Source organism: Andrographis paniculata, unplaced genomic scaffold (genome assembly GCF_009805555.1).
Source record: "Andrographis paniculata isolate CXL003 unplaced genomic scaffold, ASM980555v1 Contig52END, whole genome shotgun sequence".
In the NCBI taxonomy this organism is placed as follows: Eukaryota; Viridiplantae; Streptophyta; class Magnoliopsida; order Lamiales; family Acanthaceae; genus Andrographis; species Andrographis paniculata.
In genome coordinates, this window is record NW_026137587.1 from 7,799,680 (window position 1) to 7,823,057 (window position 23,378).

General features: G+C 30.9%; 3 protein-coding genes across 3 annotated transcripts; 2 read left to right on the forward strand and 1 right to left on the reverse strand.

Moving 5' to 3' along the window:
* Positions 1–313: 313 nt before the first annotated feature.
* Positions 314–6,046, reverse strand: LOC127254254 (mitogen-activated protein kinase 20-like). Its single transcript, XM_051279267.1, has 10 exons — positions 5,531–6,046; positions 4,494–4,902; positions 4,024–4,151; positions 3,872–3,931; positions 3,460–3,609; positions 3,207–3,362; positions 2,819–3,030; positions 2,642–2,743; positions 2,199–2,368; positions 314–2,102 (listed from the first exon to the last, which is right to left on the reverse strand). Exons 1-10 carry the CDS (start codon positions 5,552–5,554, stop codon positions 1,657–1,659), a joined length of 1,857 nt encoding a protein of 618 aa, XP_051135224.1. The 5' UTR covers positions 5,555–6,046; the 3' UTR covers positions 314–1,656.
* Positions 6,047–10,703: 4,657 nt separating this feature from the next.
* LOC127254258 (cationic amino acid transporter 8, vacuolar) lies at positions 10,704–12,798 on the forward strand. Its single transcript, XM_051279276.1, has one exon. The coding sequence runs from the start codon at positions 10,830–10,832 to the stop codon at positions 12,639–12,641; it is 1,812 nt and encodes a 603-aa protein (XP_051135233.1). The 5' UTR covers positions 10,704–10,829; the 3' UTR covers positions 12,642–12,798.
* Positions 12,799–20,469: 7,671 nt separating this feature from the next.
* Positions 20,470–23,192, forward strand: LOC127254260 (gibberellin 2-beta-dioxygenase 1-like). Its single transcript, XM_051279279.1, has 3 exons — positions 20,470–21,182; positions 21,270–21,621; positions 21,701–23,192. Exons 1-3 carry the CDS (start codon positions 20,803–20,805, stop codon positions 21,950–21,952), a joined length of 984 nt encoding a protein of 327 aa, XP_051135236.1. The 5' UTR covers positions 20,470–20,802; the 3' UTR covers positions 21,953–23,192.
* Positions 23,193–23,378: the final 186 nt, after the last annotated feature.

The window sequence follows — 23,378 nt, forward strand, 5'->3', positions numbered from 1 at the left end:
GACAATGTGAATATATAATAACAAAAAATAAATAAATATAAATTTACAAAGGTTTTTTAAAATACTAATAATTTAATAAATTTATTACATATAATAATACCAAGATATATACATAGAGAGAGAGGAGGAGTGAGAGAGAAACAGAGCACATGTGATGAGGATGAAGTGGGGAAATGGATGCATATATATATTCTTGAGCCCCACAAACAATATAATCCACTCTTTAATTTCGTATGCCCTACAACCCTGCTGGATTCATGTGCAATATTTTCTGACTTTTCTATTTTTAATTTTTAATTAATTAAATAACATGCATGGAATTCAAATATGTCTTATATTGCTTATTAGTAGTTTTTTTTTTTACTATTTAATATATTTATATATTTGATATTATGGTTGGATAATTTTATTATGTAATTAAACAATATTAAGAAAATGACTGGTATAAGGTTTTGATAATAATAATAATAATAATAAGTTATTGTCCATAATTATCTATCTGTGTTTTTTGTTGCATTCCTCAATGATTGAGAATTCCATCGACATCATACATTATAAAAGTGACATAGCTACATAAAATTGTGGATTGAAACATAAATATATATTCTATATTCATAAATATTTATACTATAATTTTATTATCGGAGACAAATATAAAAAATTTATATCATTGTGACTGCAATAACTCAGTGTATATGTAAGGTCGAGGAGACCCGAATCCACCTGACATTATGACAAGGTAATTTGGTGCATCAAAGTTTCATTATTGCACTTATATCATTATTTGGCCGAATTTAATAAATTAGTAGTTGACAGAATTCAAAGTTTATGAATATTTTTTATTAAAAAATTTAAATTATACACACAGATAAAAAAAAAAAATGTACTATAATATTTCAAAGATATTCCAATTGGAAGTACAAAACTTTACTTGGATCACTACTCACGAGTTATTGGTCAATCATAATTTTTCTTATCTTAATCCTAATCCATAATTATCTTTTCATACATACAATAAATAAATAAATATACAGATCAATTATAGACGATTCTCAAAACAAATGAAGAACACATGCAACTACTTCAAATATTTTACACAAGATTAGCCAAAAAAAAACATTTCGTTAAATACAAACCAAATACAAATCTTGCTTTTAATAGATATCTTAAATTAAATAACAAAATAGTGTCATAAACAAATATAATAAAATTTGCTACTTAACTCTTACACTAGATTTTTTTTTTTTTTTTTCATGCAATGGTTAGAAATAAATCAGTTACTACTACCACTAGTAGTGCACTCAATTTCAACAACTCATTATTCAACAATGGAGCCATATAGTGTTCTTCTACATCATGTAATTTTCCCAGATAGTTTCTATGGTGAATTTTCAGGGGAAGACATCGAATCGTGCCAAGAAATACAGACATATATATATATAACACCACGAAAACAATATGAAGCTGTAATATTATTATCAATTTAAAACAAGCAAGAATGCGATCGATCGATAGAAAGAACCTGACATGATGCTCGCTGTATGTTCGTCCAGATTCGAAGAAATCCCTTCCCTTTCCTGTACACGGCTGCCAATTCTGGAAGGTACTTCAATGGTGGATTTAATTTACCTGTAGTCTCGGACAATCCAACTGGCTCTAATACATTTTTGCCATCGTATATTGTACGCTGCCGACCTTCCTGTGAGGAGCGACATTTGCTGTTGCAACAAACCCATATTGAGCCTTACCCTGCAGAAGATTGGCATCAATCGTGACTCTGTCACTAGAACCGTGTTCTGCTCGGCTCATATAGAAAGGATTGCTGCTGTCTATGTTTATCGCAATGTCGGGCGCTAACTTGGCAGCCATCCCACAGTTTGGTCTTTGTTTCATCTGGTATGGTGGGAACTCGTCTCTGTGGGTGTCAGATACCGATTTTTCTGGTTTTCCAGCTCGGTTCTGCGGGCAAGAATAGTAAGCCGAGGATACAGCTTGGGTTTGGGGGGCAGCATTCCGGGCTAGTGTCCAAGGATCGTATGATTCTCTAACTATGTTTCCATTCTCGTTAGGTAATGCGGCGCCAATGGCTTTTCCAGGTTTAGCTTGATTATCAAGAGTTCCAAATATAAATTAATCAGCAAAATTTGACGAGGCCGAAATGAATTAATACAGTTAGGTGATGGGATTCTTTGAAGTACCTTGAGGGAGCCGTTGCGGTGGGTGCAACGTTCTTGATAAACTATTGTGAGGTCCGTCATGGGTCCGGGAGTTTCTGCTGCATGATTCTTCGGTGTTGAGCCGTTCTCGATGTTTTGCAATGAGGGGTTGATCCTTTGGCGGTACTATATTAGAAGGTACAATCGATGACCTGCAGCAATCCCAGCAATTTACGATACGTGTGAATAAACAAAAATGATTCTATCACTAATAATATATTTGTTTCATGTAACGAGTGTGCGATTTCTAAGTCGCGAATATAAGCCGTATATTTGATTTTGCATTCAAACGCTTTAAACAGAAAAATTTATAAAGCTTTATGCTACTTAGAACTGCAAAAATGAAAGACAGTAGGTATATAGGCATCAGTGTATTTCGAAAAGCACGAATCAAAGTGTAAGGAGTTAACTTTTGCATATCATACCTGGGGAGGGAAATATGTTTTCTATCGAGTGGAACTACAGGTCCATTTTTCCCAATATTTTCTTCTAAATGAGCAAATTGCTTCTTAAACTGATCAACGGCGCTGCACAATAGATAAAATCAGCAATATATACTTCAACAAGAATCGAAATAATGGATGGAATTATCTTTTTACCACCTTGGATAAACAAAACTGGTCCGCTCAATTCCATTTACGTAATCCTTCAGCAGCTGGGGATGGTATTCGAGTACTTCACGGAATATTAATTCTCTAATATCCTCCTTAGTAACCCTTCGCCTCTCAAATTCAAATTCCATCTTGGAAATCATCTGACAAGCTGGTTCTCTCTCAACTCTGGCCAATCCCTTAAAGTAAGGATCAGCCAATGCCTAAAATGCATCATTTTATGTATATATTAGAAGACAATGATATCGAATATATACAACATAAGAATATAATAATATATGCCAATAGAGAACTCGTACTCGTTCAATGAATCCATTCACAGGAAACTCATAAACTTTTAAGGACTTGGGACTGAATATGGTATATATTCAATTTATACCTCTTCTGCAGTAGGACGGTCCTTTGGGTCAAACGCAAGCAGCCGCTCCAACAACCGAAGAGCTAAAGGATCAGCATTCGGAAACTTTTGAGAAAAAGGAACAGGCTGCTTCTTTCTCATGCTTGTAAGATATCTCCTAGCCTTGTCATTTCGAACCTAAACAAAGAATATAATAAACAAAGCTCATATGACATTATTGGAAACATTGAAATGCAAACCTTCAGCATTAAATTCAAATTGAATAACTCCATACCCGAGAAATGGTGTCCATTGAAGGAGTTCCAAGAAGATCAGTTATCAAATCCAGCTGGTGCACGACATTCTTCCCAGGAAAAAGTGGTTTCCCTGTCAAAACCTCGGCAAAAATGCAGCCAATACTCCATATATCAATTGCTGGTGTATACTGAAAACACAAGAAAAATCACAAGGGATATCAATAGACGAATGAAACACGTGTACTGTTATGAATATGAAGCATTAAATATTGACCAATAACTACATAAGATATTGAAATGATAGAGAACTTGATTCTAACAGATGGAGCAGATAGATAACCATCCTCCAGGTGAAATAATCCGATATTATACGTAGGAAACATAATTAAAATGAGGGGTGTATATGGATTAAATTAAGCATTACGAGGTAGTCATAATGTAGATCCGTACCTTTGAGAAAAATGAGCCACACAACTCTGGAGCTCTATACCATCTTGTAGCCACGTAATCCTATATATGTGTGATAGTGCAAGCAAATCTTAGAAGTAAGGAACAAATGAAGTAAAGGAAGCCATAACAATAAATGCCGACAATCATCATACCGTCCAAAATACTGTGCTAGGTGTGTCGTTGAATGCAACTCTAGCCAACCCAAAATCACAAATTTTGAGTTTACAGTTTGCATTTGCCAGGATATTTTTCGGCTTCAAATCTCGATGATAAACATTAGCTGCAACAGGAAACCGTAATCATTCCACAAGTTAAAAAAATCGCACTCAAAATAACAAGGCATAAGACAAGCCTAGAGATGGACTGACGAGAACTACAGACATCAATTCGATGCATTCATCTGTGTTGGAAACTGTCAAGATTTCATAATTTTGCTTAAAGTCACATTCTAGATATCACATAAGCACATAATTATACAGAAAATCCTGCGAAAGATCAGGTTATAAATAATCAGAGTAGTATTAAGTGATTGACTAACTGCATTACTCTTTGTTGGGGCATTAAATGCGACCGTCAAATAAGACAAACATGGGAAAATGGGAGAAGTAGCAGCATAGACAACCTGTGTGGATGTATTTCAGCGCGCGAAGTAGTTGGTATAGGAAAAAATGGCAATGCTCCTGAGTCAAGTCATCATTAGCCTTAATGACTTGATGAAGATCTGATTCCATTAATTCAAAAACAACATAGATATCTTTGAATTCTCTCCTCGACGGGGGAATCATAATATGCTTGATTTCAACAATATCTGGATGTCGCAGAAGCCTAAGAAGCTTTATCTCTCTTAGAATTCGAGCAGCATCTGAAATGTGCTCAAAAATATCGTGTATTTTCTTTATTGCCACTTTCTCGCCCGTGTAAGTGTCTATGGCAGAACAAACAACGCCATAGCTTCCTTTCCCAATGACTTCCTGAATTCTATACCTGCTTGCTTCGCCATACTCCGAAAAGAATTCCATTTCAGTTGAATTCTGTTCCATGAAACAAATAAATTAATCCACCAATGAAGATTTCAATAACTAACCATATCATCACATGAAATACCGCGTATAAACAATCAAAGTAATCACTTTTTGATAGATTTACACAGACTGAGTAAAATATGCAGCCCTGTTCTTTTCTTCTTACTGAAGATATACAGAACTACCACAAAATTCAGATGTCATAGTTTCAAGAAAGGAACAATTGGAAGCTTTTATTTCGAGGAAATTTCTCTAGAGAATAAATTGTACAAAACTATAACTATTCCACCACAAATTATTCATTCAAAAAGGACATATAACAAAGAATCTTTTTCTCGTTCAACTGCATAATTCAACATTGAAAAGAAATTGACGAGAGGAAGAAAATAAAGATCCTCGGAGAAGAAAGGTTGATAAAAATAATCCATCCACCTTCTCCTTTCTAATCAAGAACGTCCCTTCAGCAACGTAAAAATCGAAAATCGAACGTAAAACCCTAGTAACCAGAATTCCCTTTTTTGTTTTTGCATTTCCGAATTTCCACCAAGATTGATCACAATTCCAGCAAGAAATGGTATTAATGATTCGAAAAAGTAAGGGAAACAAAAAAGAAAAGAAGAGATGGAAAACATCTGACTTTCTTCCGATGATCGGCCTGCATTTTTGACGATTCTCGAAAATCCGATCGCAAGAACAGAAAAGCTCCCACAGGCTTGAAACGTGACGGATTCCAACATGAAATTGTAAATTCAAGTAGTGCAAGAAAAATCACACGAAAGGCCAATCGAACAATTCTTCAGCCAGAATTCCCCCATCTGCGTACGGAAAACGAGCAATCCGACCTTGCACGCTTCAAATTACAGCTGCAATGGAAAACAAAATCCGATCCTTGATAGAACTCTTGTCCTTTCCCCACAGAACCAGCATCAACAACAACTCCCCGCACCAAAAATTCTTGCAAATACAGAGCACCTCACCCCCCCTCCCGCCTGTAGTTCTTTATACGCAATACCGAACCTCCACCTCCACACTGGGTGGAAAGAATGTGTGGATCTTAAGGAACCTTCAGCAGGGGGGGTTGAGATCTGACACCGACACAAAGTAGAGAGGGAAAGGGTTTTAGAGAGAGAAGTGAACGAAATAATGAATGCAAAGCAGAATGCTGCCATTTGAATATGAGAGAGAGAGAGAGAGAGAGAGAGAGAGAGAGAGAGAGAGGGTGTACGTCTTCTGTGACGGGTTGTACTTTTGTTCTCATATGGCGTTTTTATGATTTAGGTAATCGAAATTGGACCGTCTCTAATTTTGGATATCACACTTTAACGCTCTAACCTTTCTAATAATAATTTTAGATATATTTACTAAATTTAATATCGAATTTTGTTAATATTTTTTTTTTTTTTTATGTGATGTAATATTATCTCTTTTATATATATATATATCAAATTCTTGTAAATAAAATGGTAACCCATTTTTGCTTCAGGATTAGTTCGATCTCAAGTAGACGCATGTGTGATTGTAAATTACCAACACTAATGTTTAAGTTAGTAATAATATGCATATAAATATATTTATGTATGGTGTCCGAATGTACTTGTGATGATGAGGTCATGCTCTGTTCTCGTTGTCTTTGACGAAGTATATTTATTTTATTGTAATTTAAAATTAATTTGAAACAAATTTTGATATTAATATAAAAAATATATATTTTATTGAGAATCTGCTAAATAAATAATGATGATTTAGTTTTAAAATTAGAAACAAACACATTTTTCTTATTATAAATTTTTTATTTGCATAATGATTTAAATGATATTTTTATAAAAAGTTATACTAATATTTAAATAGGAATTTTTTTAAACAAAAATTTAAAACACACCCCATAAATCCCTCTAAGGAATATAATAATGAATTCTTACTGTATGCTTGTTTGGGTTTTCGATTTTTTATTAGAATTTAAATGGTAAAATTTTTTTAATTTAATAATTATATAATTTGATATTTTAAATATAAATTAATTTTTGACATAATATAAAAAATATAAAAAAATTAATATACTCTAGAGAAAAAAATAATAATAATAATAAATCTTAAATTTAATTGTAAAAGAACTCACTTAATAAAATATATGAGAAGCAGTAAATTTTTGACGAGTGTTGCTTAAAAAGTATCACAAATATAAATGAAATGGCAATTAATTAATTAATAAGGTTAGCACAATCAATTTCACTTGTCACTTTATTACAATGACTCATAAATCAAAAGGAATGAATGGACTGTGGCAATCCACGAACAGCACAATACCTTATTTTATGATATTTATGTTCGAATTAATTCTTTTTTCAATAATAACACCATCTAATTTAAATAATATTTTTTTTTAAGACTGAAATTACTACTGTTTATTTTATAAAATTTTTAGTAAAAATATTATTTTTTATCGTAAATTATGATTTAAACAAAAATTCAAATCAATACTTCGTTTCAATAGTCCGTGGACAAAAAAAATAAAAAAAATCATAATTTATCTCTAACTTGATAAAAATTCTTATGGCGTATTAAAGTAAAATAAAATGTTTATTAGTATAAAAATTCAGGTATAGTGTCACGATCAAACACAACAATTTACTTACAAGTGAAGGTTGGATGCCTCTTTTATTTTTATTATTATTATTATTATTATAAATATAAATTGTTTATTGTTTCAGCAATACGTGTCACTTGGAACTACTCAGTTTTTTTTTTTTTTTTTAGTTAGGCATTTAAACACGTGTATCTCATGTTTATATTTAAATCTAATGGAATAGTCTTCTAGACGTAGTCCTTGCCGTTGCCGGCCTTTTAAAGTGTCGGTAACTATCCGCATTGATTATAATTCTTGATTTTATTTTATTTTATTTTTTATATAGTATGTATATTAGGTTTAATTAAATATAAAGTTATTAACATCGTCAAAATGGATGAATATTGAAAATTGAAACTTTATATATATATCTTATTCTTTGACATATTTAAATTGAAAATTATAAAAAATAAAATAAAAATGATAGAAAATAATTTAAAGAAGAATAAACTTTTAAGATTTGTATTAGAAAATTTATTTTCTAATAAATCTACTATTGTTAAGACTCATTTTATTTTAATTTAAAATTTATATTATGAATTGTATAAAAATTCGTATTCCACTATTATAAAACCTATATATTTTTTGATCAATCTCTACGTCCAAAGATTTTACATATATTTTTTATAACATGGATAAAATAATAAACAACAAACAATGTTCTAATGATATGATATAAAATATAATAATGAATATTCCACAATTTTTTTTTTCCTTTAAATTAGAATAATAAAATAATGTAAAAAGCATAAATAAACACATCTATGATCTTAAGTATATTTGTTTGTATTCTTAATATGATTTAATGTAATATATTTTACTATAATATAAAAATATTGTTTATTAAAATAAATTTATAAATATATATAAAAAAACTTTAAGTACATGCAAAGATTAAAGACAAGAGCTACATATATATGTATGGAATTTATTTGGCTGTGGGGTTAGACCTCGCGGGTTCAAATTCCAATCCGTCAGGCTGCGGATTCCACGTTATAAAAAATTATATATATTATTTAATTTTTTAGTATTATTATTATTATTATTATTATTTTAAATTTAAGATTCATTTTCATATAAAAAGAGAGAGAGCCGTTTCTGTGTGTGGCTAGAATTGGAATGAGAATCACGCAAAGTTTTTTATTAAAAAAAAAAAAAAAAGTTAAAGTGCACAAAGCCACTGAAGCAATAAGGACTGAAATGTGGATGCTGAATGTATCCATTTCTGTCACATATTATTAATTAATTAATTTCTTTATATAAAATAAATAAAAACACTTTATCATGTTGCCTTACTGTGATTTTATTTAGTAACCGTAATTTTATTTTAACACAACTTGGATTTATAAATTGAAGATTATTCATTATCATATTTGCATTAATATTCAATTAATTATTATTCACTAATCTTTAATAATTATTTGTTTGTTTCTCAAAAAAAAAAAAATTGACACAATTTTTAATATATATATTTTATCTTTTCATCAAAGTTAATTCAATTTTTTATAAAATAAAATTTTAGATTTTAAATTGTAATTTGAATTAAAATGTAATGTTATATAAATATGTATTGATATAATATTTTGAATTTTTTTAATATAATATAATAAATAATAAATAAATATTTAATTTGATATTTTTAAGAAAATACTATAAACTTAATTAGAATTACTTGGATTCTTTTTAGTTATTGAGAATTATAAAATATTTTAGAAATTGTCATTTTTTTTTATTGAAGTCATTTTTAATGTTTTTTTACATATTTTACAATAAAAACATTTTTATTGAAAATATACAGTTTTTTATTAAAAATAATACTCCCTCCGTCATGCAAATGTATTCATTTGACCGGACTCGAATTTTAATAAATATGAGTAATAATTATTATTTTTTCCTTTTATAATAAAAAAATATAAGAGTGTAATAATTTTTTACTTAAAAATAAACGAGAATATTTATTTAGGACAACAAAAAAAGAAAAATGAAGAGTATAAAAATAAAACAACAAACTCTTCTATTTTAATAATAATAATTGGGCCCATAAAGCCCACTTCCTTTGGAAAGTCCCTCATGAGTACAATAATAATAATGGGCCCATGAAGCCCACTTCCTTTGCAAAGTCCTCTCATGAGTACAATAATAATAATGGGCTCAAACTGGGTCTAGCATCATTCTTTTATCTGTGTTTTCATTAATAATAATATGCTTTGTTCTTTTCATTTTGTTTAAATCTTCCTACTATTAAATCATCATTATTTTTTATTATATATATTACTATTTTCAGAAAAAAAATACATTATTATTATTAATATAATATCACAAAATAAATATATAAAACCAAATTCTGAAAAACACATTCAAGTAAACATTTATAGTGTATTTTCTCTCCAATATTAGGACAAAAAATTAAAAACTAATAATATTTTCATATAATGAGATAATAATATAATGAAAAACTAATTAAAGAATCAACAAAAAATTTAATTAAATAAGAAGAAAAAATAATAACAATTGATTATTATTTGTCAAAAATAAAAGTAAGAATAAAACATGTATAAATTTAGTGAAAAGAAAAACTAACATAATTATCTTAGAGGAAAAGAATAATTATTAAATATAATATTTTCTATAATAAATAATACTAAAACTAATTATATTTTTTTATAAAAATAATATTACAATTCGTTTGAAAATATTTTTTATATTTTTTTAATAACAAAATAATAATAATAATAATAATAATAAAAACTATAAAAAAAAGACTAAAAGAACATCAGTCAATGAGTCACAAATTAATTTTAATGATAACATTTCCTTTTAGAAAAAAAAAAAAGGAAAAAGGAAAAATTTTAGGTGTATTTAATTTGAAATTCAAAACTAAATCATCTATAATTTTTAATAAAAATATATTCTTTATTTAAAAATTTATGAAATATCACGTTAAAATAAAGAAATTTGCTTACATATATTAATTATTTATGTTACTAAATATCTTGATATATAATATCTTTTTAACAAAAAATAAGTAGTTATTATTGAGAGAAAAAGTAGCAAGTAAAGTAAATACACATGTTAAAAACACATCTAAACAACAAACTAAATACGAACAAACAAGGTAAGGAGTATAATTTAAAATTACCAATTGCAAAGTAATCATAATAATATATGAACCAAATATTATTTACACGTTTACCTCCAGCCAAAAAAGCGTCCAAATACACTCAAAATATTCTAAATTCGATCCAAAATCGGAACCAAATCCCTCCGCTTTCAAATCCCGGATACTCACTGCATTCAAATCCCTCCGCTTTTTATGGGATTTCCCACCGGAGTTCCTCCAGATCTCACAGCTCCTCTCGCCATGGATTCCTCCACCGCCACCGCCGCCGCGGCCACCGGAAAGAAGTCCTACTGGCGGTTCAGCAAGCAGGACTTCTATCCGGAGCCGACTTTCAGCAACTTCTCGACCTACCTCTCCGCGCTGTCGGAGACCCACCGCCGCCTCAAGGACCGCGTCTTCGGCCGCTCCTCCGACTTCAATGAACTGATCGAAAGCAGGAAGCAATCGGAGAACGAGATGAAGAAGGTACTCACATGGTGGGACCTAATCTGGCTAGGGTTCGGCTCCATCGTCGGGTCGGGAATCTTCAGCATCACCGGACAAGAAACCCACGACCACGCCGGCCCCGCCATCGTCCTCTCCTACGCCGTCTCAGGTCTCTCCGCTTTACTCTCCGTCTTTTGCTACACTGAATTTTCCGTCGAAATCCCCATCGCCGGCGGTTCCTTCTCGTTTCTCCGAATCGAATTGGGCGATTTCGTCGCTTTCATCGCCGCCGGTAATATAATGTTAGAAGGCCTCGTAGGCGCCGCCGGATTGGGGCGGTCGTGGTCATCCTATTTGGGCAGCATCATCAAGAGTAGCAATCCCGATTTCCTGAGAATCAAAATCGATTCATTCGCCGATGGATTCAATCTGTTGGATCCAGTGGCCGTAGCTGTTCTTATAATTGTTAATGGCTTCGCTTTAACGGGCACGAAGAGGGCATCGGTCCTGAATTGGGTGAGCTCTGTGTTAGAAATGGGCGTGATCGTGTTCATCATAATCATAGGTTTTATACATGGAAAGAGTGAGAATCTGGAGCCCTTTTTCCCCTATGGAGCCAAAGGTATATTCACTGCCGCGGCAGTCGTTTTCTGGTCATATACCGGCTTCGATATGGTGGCGAATATGGCCGAGGAAGTGAAACGCCCCTCGACAGATATACCCGTCGGATTAGTCGGTTCGATGTCTTTGATCACTGTGGTTTATTGTCTTATGGCACTGGCATTGACAATGACTGTGAAGTACACTCAAGTGGATGTCAATGCGGCGTATTCGATGATGTTTGAGGGGATGGGGATGAAGTGGGCTAAGTATATGGTGAGCATTATCGCGATCAAGGGGATGACGACGAGCTTGCTGGTTGGATCAATGGGGCAGGCTCGGTACACGACTCAAATTGCCAGGACACATATGATTCCTCCTTGGTTCGCCCTAGTCCATCCGAAAACCGGAACACCAATATACGCGACGCTTTTGACGACGACGGGAAGCTGTGTTCTTGCTTTCTTCACGAGCCTAGATGTTTTGTCGAGTGTTTTGTCGTTTGCTACGCTCCTACTTTTCATGCTCGTGGCTGTGGCATTGCTGACGAGGAGGTATAACGTTAAGGATGTAACTCCGAGGAATGATGCGATGAAATTTATGGCGTCGTTGTTCGTTATTTTTGGGTCGTCGATTAGCTTAGCTGTGATTTGGAATTCATCGATCGAGAAGGGGTGGATTGGATATGCTGTGAGCGGGGGGTTTTGGTTTCTCGGAACTTTGGGAATGGCATTGACCCCAAAGCAGAGGAACCCTAAGGTTTGGGGAGTTCCCCTGGTTCCTTGGCTGCCGTCTTTGTCGATTGCGATTAATATATTTCTTATCGGATCTCTTGGCAAGGCGGCGTTCTTCAGGTTCATCATATGTAGTGCTTTGATGTTGGTGTACTATCTCTTGGCCGGCGTTCATGCTACTTATGATGTTGCTCGTATGGAGAAACAGGCATCGAGCCTCGAGGTTGGGGCAGGATCCTTGTAGCTCGCTCGGAGGTAAATCGATTCTGAATTGTGAATTTGATTCTAATGTGCATACCTATGCTCTGAAGACCTTTTGATTGAATTCGTTTTGTATAATTATCGGAATAATCTTCAAATCGATGTTTGGTTTCTTATGTTATGAATGTCGTTTGATGATCGATTTAGTACATTCCCCGTTAAACGGGGCTCGACTCACCGGACCGGGGCCTGTATTGTCATCTGTTACAAAACTTGATGTTGGACTTGTGAATTTGGGGATTACTTTACAAGTTGACATCAAGTTTTGCAGCAAATTAAGATTAGGACTTGGAACTTTGCATTTCCAGGAGTAGTTAACATGGAGTTGATCATCGATGTACATAATGCTGATATGATAAAATAGACCAGAGTTAAATCAAGAAAAACGATTCAAAAAGTAGCGGCTAAAATAGGCCAAAAGCCCAACCCGTTAAATAAAGAAAAAAAATAAAATTCATATAGCCTATCTTTATCGGGTACATTCAGTCATTTTACTTCACCAATAAATTGAATTAATTGTATGAGTATTATATATTTGGCTATATTAGATTTTTTACAAAATATTATTTAAGTTAAAGTTTAAATAAAAATTCTAATAAAAACCAAACAAATTGGATGTTTTCTCGAATAAAGCATATATATAATCTTTTTGTACCTTTTTCTTTTACTAATTTTAAATAAAAATATTTATTTATTTTTGTACAAAATATCACATTAACTTACTATATTATTAAAAAAATAACAAAACACAAATCAAACACATTGAGTTTGTTATTTGTGATTTTATAATTTTTTTTTGAACTTTGTAAATTCATTCCTTCTTAGAATTTTAGCACTCTCTACAAATAGAAACTAAATTTATTGAACATTATGTTACAAATAGTTTTATATATTTAATTTGATAATAAATATAGAATAATAATTGATAGATGCATATCAAGAAATGGATTGAGATATAGGCAAGCTAAGGCAACCAAACACTGCAGTGTTGAAGAGACATGACAGACAGCTTGAAATCAACGCTCTACCAAACATACATATTTGTATTATAAGTATATATATATATATATATATATAAATAAATAAATACACAATAAATTAACAAAATCTAAAGCCCTTTCTTTGTCAACCACAATTCAGTACCATACCCTTCACATGCCATGAAAACAATTGACAGATATATGATGATGGAGTTATAAATATTTATATTATAAAATAAAATTTGAAATTCTTCCCTGGATAGAATCAGACAGTTTGTTGTCATTTCAGGGGTACCATTATTCATATAGACTGTGTCTTAAGGGACCTTCAAATTATTTACATCAGTTCCTGGAAATATGGCAGACTTTTTAATATATATTCTTCAATTATTACAATGGCTTCATTTCGTGGACAAAGTTGCACAAGGTTTATCAAGGATTCAAATCCCCTTTTCTTAAAAATTGTATAAATATATGTAAAACCACAAAATTATTTTAGAGTGTTTGATTGAATTAATAATGAGGGCATGAATTGGATTAATTTCCCAAACTTCATAGAATGTTCAAGAATTTGTTCAAAGAATCTTTTAATAATACATATATATATATATAATAGCGACATATAGAAGGTGCCCGATAATAATAATAATAATAATAATAATAATAATAATAATAATAATAATAATAAAGTCAATGGTTGATTAATTACTCATGACAACGACATTGTATCTATCAATGAATCCTATTTTATCTCCTCAATAAGACTTAACTATATATCTAAACTTGAATAAGATTAAAATTGATTTTCCTATAATATAATTATAATTATAATTTGTTCGATTTTTTAAAATTTATATTTAAGACCATACTCAATGCATTGTTGTAGATCATTAAATTCATGCGTGCTCATATTTTAAATTCCTTTAAAAATTACTATAATTACTATATATATTTGAAACTTGTCACTTTTAAGTTATAGGTTCTAACACACATATATATATATATATATTTTTTATCATTAAACTAATTTTTTATACTTATGAGAGAAAATGGTCATTGTAACTAAAATTGATGATACAAAGTTTTGAAATGTTCAAATTAATAATGAATGACAAGACGTTAATTCCTAAATGTGTATTACAAATTTAGGGTTTTAATTTGTGTTCTTAATTGGTGGAATTTTTAGTCAAAATTTCATATTTCAAATCGGCCCTACTTACATAAAATAAATAAATAAATAAGAATTCCAGTTCACCTTTCTCTTTCTTGATCTCTACTATATATATTATGATTAGACATATATACACACATATGTGTATTTATATATATATATATATATATATTATATGCATAGGCCATCTCGAGAGCACCACCTATGAACTCTTGACAAGTTACTATCACCCCTAACAGATCACTCTCACTCTCCTCATATATATATATTATAGGGGTGGCGGGGGGTTGTATATTTGAAATAAAAATTAGATTGTAGAACATGTCCTATCAGTTTTAATGGATGGGCAATGAGATATATATATTTATATATTATGTACTCCTTTGTGCCATATATTTTTGGCTTATTATTACTGTAGATACAAAAATTCAGATAAAGTATAATTAGTATGTAATTAAAAAATTTATTAGTAAAAATAATTATTATTTAGTAAAAATAATTATAGATTAAGATTAATACTCCCTCCGTCCAACTAGAAAGTATACATGTTTTTATTTTGGTACATCCAATTACAAAGTAAATATTTCATTAAATACCTTACTTTTTTCCACAAATACTCCTACTTTACATCACATCGTTACTTTTACACCAAAAAGCAAGGGCAAAAATGTCATTACACTACTTTTAACTACCCATTATAATTAAAATAATATTATTTCTTAAACACCGCGCCAAAAGTAATTGTATACTTTTTTTGTGGACGGAGGGAGTATAAGAAAATAGTTTAATTAAAATTGAGAAAATTATATAATTTAAAATTTAAAATATGATTAAAGTGCATCATTATATTTCCAAAAATAAAAATGACAAGTTATGTGGGACGGACGAAAATACAAAATATGAACGAATTATGTGGGAGAGAGAGAGTATGTATTAATATTCAATTATTGGAAATTCAATGATATGTATATTTATATATATATATATGTGTATATTGATATCTTGAAGTGAGAGTTGGGACCGAAAGCAACTGACGATCATTTATCATCATTTTTGCCGACGTCTTGTTCTACCAATAATATTCAAATTTCAATTTTTATTACTATTATTTTCATTTTTTTTTTAAAAAAAAAACCTTATATTATTTGTATTATTAGTAGTACTACAATTTCAACTACCATATACATGCATGCATGTCCCCATGCCAATTAATTTTTTAACTATTTAATCAATAATTTTATTGGTTTCAATATTATATTTGCCTATATAGTATATAGGTAGGGTTTGGTTAATTTGAAATTGCCACTTTGATCACTATTGCAATTTTATAATCCAAACTTTGCTCTTAATTTGTGACAGTGTCCATGAACCTAGATTTTTGGTGAAATAAAAATTACAACTCCTTTAATAATAATAATAATAATAATAATAAAATACATATAAATAAATATTGAATTTAATATTTAAAATTAATAGCGGAGCACTACTAGTAGTTAGTGTGGCCAATTTCCTATTTTAGGAGTGGGGCGAGGCCATTCCTATTTTAAGAAAGGCCAGCAAGAGAGCAAAAGTATATGTGTACTTGTCTTTAATTTTAAATGATTTTATTATTTTGAATGTTTATTTATTTTATTTTTTTAAATGTGAATATATAATATATCTAAAAATCAAATTAATAAATTGAACGGTGCAAAAATGGCTATAAATATACAATTAAACAAGTAATTAAGCAAGTTCCTTTAATTTTGATTCAAGATTACCAATTGCAAATGCCGTTGCAATATTATTTATTTATTTTTGGTAGGGTGCGATTAAAATATGCATTTACAATAAATGAAAATAATCTAAAAAAATAAATACGTCAATCATTTTCAATAATTAATCAATTATGGCAATTTTTCATCCCTATTTCTATGTGACAAAGACATGTGGTAGCAAAAATTCCCTCTTCAACCAACTCATTATTGCCCATCATCATATATTAATAAATAATAATAATAATTATTATTATTATTATATACAGCTATATATGCATACTCATAAATGGCTAAAGATCTTTGATTCTGATGGTGCCGATTATATTATTAATACTAAATAATATAGGATCACATCATATTATACTCCCTTCGTCTCATGTTTATATATTTATTTATTTTTTCACATAATATTAGAAATATTAGTATTATATTGGAATAAAATAGAAATAAATATAAAAAGACTAAATTAATCATATTAGTATTATATGATAATATGATATAAATATAATGACATTTTTGCAATATATCGTAAATTAGAAGGGTTTGTAATGTTAGGTAAATAGTATAATTACTAAAAGAAAAATGGATACTTTATTATGCGACGAACCAAAATAAAAAAAAAAATAAATTGTTAAGGAATGAAAGAAATATTATATATACAAAATATACATATGCTTTGTTACACATATCATATCATTGATTGTACCTTGCGGAGAAGTTATATATACATATATATATATATTTAAACCAAGAGTTTATGATCACGAGTCTATTCCAACACTATCGATTTTTATTTTTATTTTTTTTAGGGAACTTACTATTATTATATTATTATTATTTGGTAACATGGCACATAAATTAGTGTCCTTTCAGAGAGCCCCATACCACTGTGCCTTGCACACATATACAAATATTAATATATATATATATATGTATATATTACATCTCATATTATTGATATACAAATACTAATTATTTAAACCTACATCTACATCTACACCTACACCAAAGTTGAATAATTATATTATAACAACTGGTAGGCTAAATATTTTACACGTATCTCCATCTCCATCTCCATCTCCATGCTCCACAAAATTATGAATACCAACATTCACCACATACTTATAATTCAAAAAAAAAAAATATTAATGGAATGAACATACTTGAATACACATATAACACAATAATTATAATAAATAATAAAAGCCAAAATGTTGTGGTCAAAAGCCAAGTTGAGACATCTGAAAAATTCTTCTGCAAAAGGGTCCCACATTTTGACAGCCGACCAATCCCACGTTGTTGACTATGCCAGCTGTTTGAAATTCCTCTTTTGCCCCGGACGTATATATAATTAATAAATACTACAATAATAACCAAAGCGTCAAAATCTACAAAATTGGTGAAAACAATATAATAGTAGGTAATGTCGATTACATTCAAATATATATATATATATAATGTCATATCAATATTTTATATAGTTGAGCAATTAGTAACAATCATCTCTAATTATTTTATTTTTCTCTATAGATATGGAATATTGCCATAAATATGTGAGGGACCAAATACAATTAAGTGGAGCAGAGAGAACAGACATATGATATTAGGGTTCTTATCTTTGTCAATCACATTCCATCATTTCAATATATATATATATATATATATTTCTCCTATACAATAGTCAAATACATATCTTTCTACACTATGCACGAATCTAACAATTGTAGTCAATTTTAAGTACACATTAATCAACCTTTTCTTGATAGCTCAGCCTTAAATATAATAAATTTAATAGAAAAAAAAAATAATAATAAATTCAAATATACTTCAAGAACGAAATTAAGATCACATCAATATGTCGGGGTGGAAGTTATAAAGAAAATAAAATCACATCAACGTGTTCTAATAACTTCATGTTACGTGCATGGTTTATATTCTCTTATGTTTTCATCGTTTTTATTAAGAGTACAAATAACATATCTATTTGAATTGATTTAAACTTCTACCATCTTTTACTTTTTTAAAGAATAAAGTTCAAAGCAAGGGATGGTGACCAATTTTTGGTCGTCTGTCTTAATAAGTGGATGTAGATTCATGCGGTCGTTCTCTGCTGCATTGGTCTTTTCATTCCCCACTCGCCACCATAACAAAATTTTAGGTTCAAATCCCCGATGCTTTTAGGTTTTGTTTAGCAACACATAGTTTGCCTAGTGTTATTTGTCATGTCGGATCTGGCAACGGAGATTTACCCAGAGCGCACAAAAAGAATAGTAACGGCAGATTTCCACATTATAGAAAAATATATATATATATTCAAACGAGTCCCACATTGGAAGTTGTGAAGAAAATTACACACCTTATAAGTCGTAAGTGAACTCCACTAATAGGAGGCCTTTTGGAGGATATAAAAAAACAAATTCGTGCGGGCTCAGCCCAAAGCGGGGAATATCATACTAGTATTGAATTATTACATAACTAAGCTCTATAGAAAAAGATGTCAAATAAAAATATCTCTTATTTTCTATTTTATTTGTCTCATCCTTCCTACATGTAGTAGAGATGAGATGAAATGAATTAGAAGAGTGTTTCATTAATTGTGGGTACCATTCTTTGGAAAACAATTTATAATATTTTATTTATTGTACTTGTAATATGTGTTTGAGTTTTACTGCTTTTTATATTTAGATTTTTTAATACTAATTAATTAGTATATCAATAGGTAATACAAAACAAGGTAAAATATACAAATGTAAAAATATTTTAATATTTTATCAACGTGATGATCGGTAGCTGATCCGAGACGGCGATCATCCACATTGGGACTGAGACATGGCCCGACTAAATGGAAGACAAAAAGCAAACTGCGTTCTTCCTATGGGACAAAGATAGTTTATTTTTATAAAAAGTTAAAAGATATTTTCTTGATAATTTTTTTATACCATTGAAAAATTGAAGATGTCGTAATAAGGATATGGTGACTACATATATATCAATGAATTTTTAAAATATTTCATAATTAATTCATTTGGATAAATGGGATTTTAAAGATATATATATATTTAGAGACATTGAACCACGAGGTTGTCTCTATATCCATCAACTGTTGGTTCAAAGCCCTTAACTATATATAATCATATTTATATACACGTATTGTTAATATTCGATGTATCTAAAGCCTTTACGTAGGGTTACTAAACTAGTTGCATGTGGACCATGCATTTTATCCAATATTAAATTATTATTATTGTTATTGATATTGTTATTAGTACATGCCTTTCACACCGTAGGACGTGCATAAAAACATGTATTGATGTAACTAGGTATATAGTTGATTGATGTTTTTAATGAAAAATAAATAAATATATTGTAATACATAATTATATAATATGCTATCAAAATTTTTTGTTATACATTATATTAATATGTATTATTATTTTTTTCTTATAAATATGTGATTGGATCACTACACTAATGTGATCCAATGGTAATCAAAATTATATATACATTACTTAATTTATAGTAAATAAATTTATCTTCAAAATGTAACATTTAAATTTTATTTTTATTTAATATATTTCGCACGTTAATATTTATTTTTATTCAAATGAGCACGCTTAAAAATTTATTTATATTTAGACATCCACATTTTAAATTGATTATATATGTAAAATATTCTAAACACCTTAAAATACTTATATTGTAAAAAAATAAAAATAAAATAAAAAGTACATTGAATCCATTTATTGCAGCAGGTTTGTCCATGATGATGTAAGAGGCAGGACCATTTGCCATTTGGCCAACAACGAAAACTATGTACACTCTACTCTATTCTAGTCTAGTCTAGTCTACTCTACTATTCTATAGGTATGCCCATTGCATTTTCCCCACTCTAATAAAAATAACTTCCACATTTATAACCATACATTTCACTGTTCAATCATTCTTCGTAAAAAACTAGGAAGAATTACGTCCACCAAAGTGATCTTCAAAACACCACGGTCTTCAGAGTCCTGTCAAATCCACATCGTCAATTCTGTCCGCAACGGTGTGGATTAATCAGGTCCTCGTGCTCCATGGACCTGCATAAAAGAATCCCCAAAAAATCTGCTTTCACTGCTCGAGAAACCCTATAAATAGGCGGCTGTAAGAAGGGAGCTCCCACAACGAAACTCCCAACTCCAATTTTCCGACCAATTTCATCCTCACCGGCATTAATTCTATTCTTCATTTTCTCCAATGGTGGTTCTCTCCAAGTTCTCCACCGCCCCGGCGTTATTTCCCGGCGGCGGCGGCGTTCCTGTCCCGCTGATCGACCTCTCGGAACCTGACTCCCGGGAGCAGCTGGTCCAGGCCTGCGAAGAATTCGGGTTCTTCAAAGTCATCAACCATGGCGTCCCAACTGAGGCTATCGCGGCCCTCGAATCCCAGGCCCTCGAATTCTTCTCCCTCCCAATCGCCGATAAGGAGAGAACCGGGCCCTTCGTCTACGGCAAGAACAAAATAGGCCCCAATGGCGACGTCGGTTGGGTCGAGTACTTGCTCTTCACCTCCGACTCCCACGCCGACATCCACCGCCGCTTCTCCGCCGTCTTCGGCGAAGCCGCCCATGAATTCCGGTCAGTTCAGAGTTCAATACCCACGCACAAACACATACACATATCTCTGATAATATGTATAAAAAAATGATATTTTTCGAAATACAGATGTGCAGTGAATGAGTACTTATCGGCGATGAAGAAAATGGCGTGTGAGATTCTCGAAATGGTGGCGGAGGGGCTGAAGATTCCGGCGAGGGACGCCTTCAGCAAGCTGGTGATGGACGAGCAGAGCGACTCTGTTTTCCGGGTCAATCACTACCCGCCCTGCCCGGATATTCGGTCCGGACCCGACACCCCAATTCCGATCGGGTTCGGGGAACACACCGACCCGCAAATAATCTCCGTCCTCCGATCCAACAACACGTCGGGGCTCCAGATTTCCCTCAAAAACGGGCAATGGATATCCGTCCCGCCCGACCAGGACTCCTTCTTCATCAACGTCGGCGACTCTCTCCAGGTAATTAAGAAACCTCCGGCGCCGGCGATGGTTAATTTGATCGACTAATTAATGAATTAATTAATTAACTATCATGCAGGTAATGACGAATGGGAGATTCAAGAGCGTGAAGCACAGAGTGGTGGCGAACAGCCCGTCGTCGCGGCTGTCGATGATATACTTCGGCGGGCCGCCGCTGAGCGAGAAGATAGCGCCGGTGCCGGCGCTGGTGCGGCGGGGGGAGGACAGTTTGTACAAGGAGTTTACCTGGTTTGACTACAAAAAATCTGTCTACAATTCCAGGCTTGCGGATAACAGGTTGGGCCGCTTTGAGAAAATTGCTGCCTCTTAATTTCTTCTTCTTCTTCTTTTTTTTTTTTAATTACTTAATTAATTAATAAACGCCAATTAGTTTGGCTTACAATAAATATACACATATTTTTTCTTTTTCTTTTTTTTTTTTTTGAGTGTTGCCTTTTAATTAGGTTAGCCAAAGCCAATAGTGATTTTTCTTTCCTGTTTTTTTTTTTTTTTTTTTTTTTTTAAAATGTTCTTTTTTGAAGTGATAATTGATAGAATTTTTGTTTGCAGTTTGTAAAAGAGTGTGAAAATTGTCGTTGTCAATGCGTTTCTGAATAATAATAATAATAATAATAATAATTGTCATATGGAAAAACAAGACATATCGACGTCAAGAAAAAAACTTGGAAAGCTTTTCCCCAAAACAATCCCATTCACGTCCACACGTGTTTTGCCCATAACAAACTTTTTTTTCCCCATTATTATTGAAAAGTAGGTTTGTGATATTTATATCTAAATTCAAAATAAATAAAATATTTTATATAAATTTATTTCTAAACCATCTTCATATTGACATAAGATATTTAATTCCATCCATAAAACTCTCTCTCACTCTTTTTCTCATATATATATATAATATATATATATATTTTTTGAAATATATTTGTGTTTACGATGGATTATCACTTTGTCCCAATATGTTTTTATTGTATTTGTCATATATTTAATAAGTAATACCATATATATTCTCCCGACTTCTAAATTCAAGCAAATAAAAAAGTTACTCTTGTTTCCTCTTAGGGTGTGTTCGCTTTGGAGGTTTGGATTTTGAGTTGGGATTTAAACAGTAAAAATTTTGAATTTGAATAGTTGTATGATGTGATATAAATAGGTGTTTATGTGATATTTTAAATGTAAAATTGATTTTTAGTATAATATAAAAAAATAAAAAATAAATGTTTGATTTGATATTTTTGGGAGAAAAAAATAGGATGAATAATATATTTAAAATTCAATCCCCAAACAAACACAACTTTAATATAAAAAAATAATAAAAAAATAAAATAAAATAAATTACAAGTTTTTGAATCAAAGCACAATTGAAATATATGATCGATCATTGGGTATATATCCATTATTAAAGTCAAATCAATTTTAAGCAAACGATCCGGGAGTATAGTATAGAGGGTCATTATGGTCACGCGTGGATTTCCACGCCACTAGGTCATTCATCACAAAATTATTTTATAATATAATAATAAATTTATATTTAAAATTAATTGAAAAAAAAACATATAAGCAAAGTTCTTAGTTGATTTTAAAATGATTTTTTCACGGTTTTTATAACAAAAAAAATGGGAAAAAAAACAATATGAAATTAGTTAAAGTATAGGATAGTCAATCCATTGAAATTTGGAAACCATTTCCGCAGTTGGTTTCCAATTTTTACTTAAATGAAAATAAAAATATTATTATTA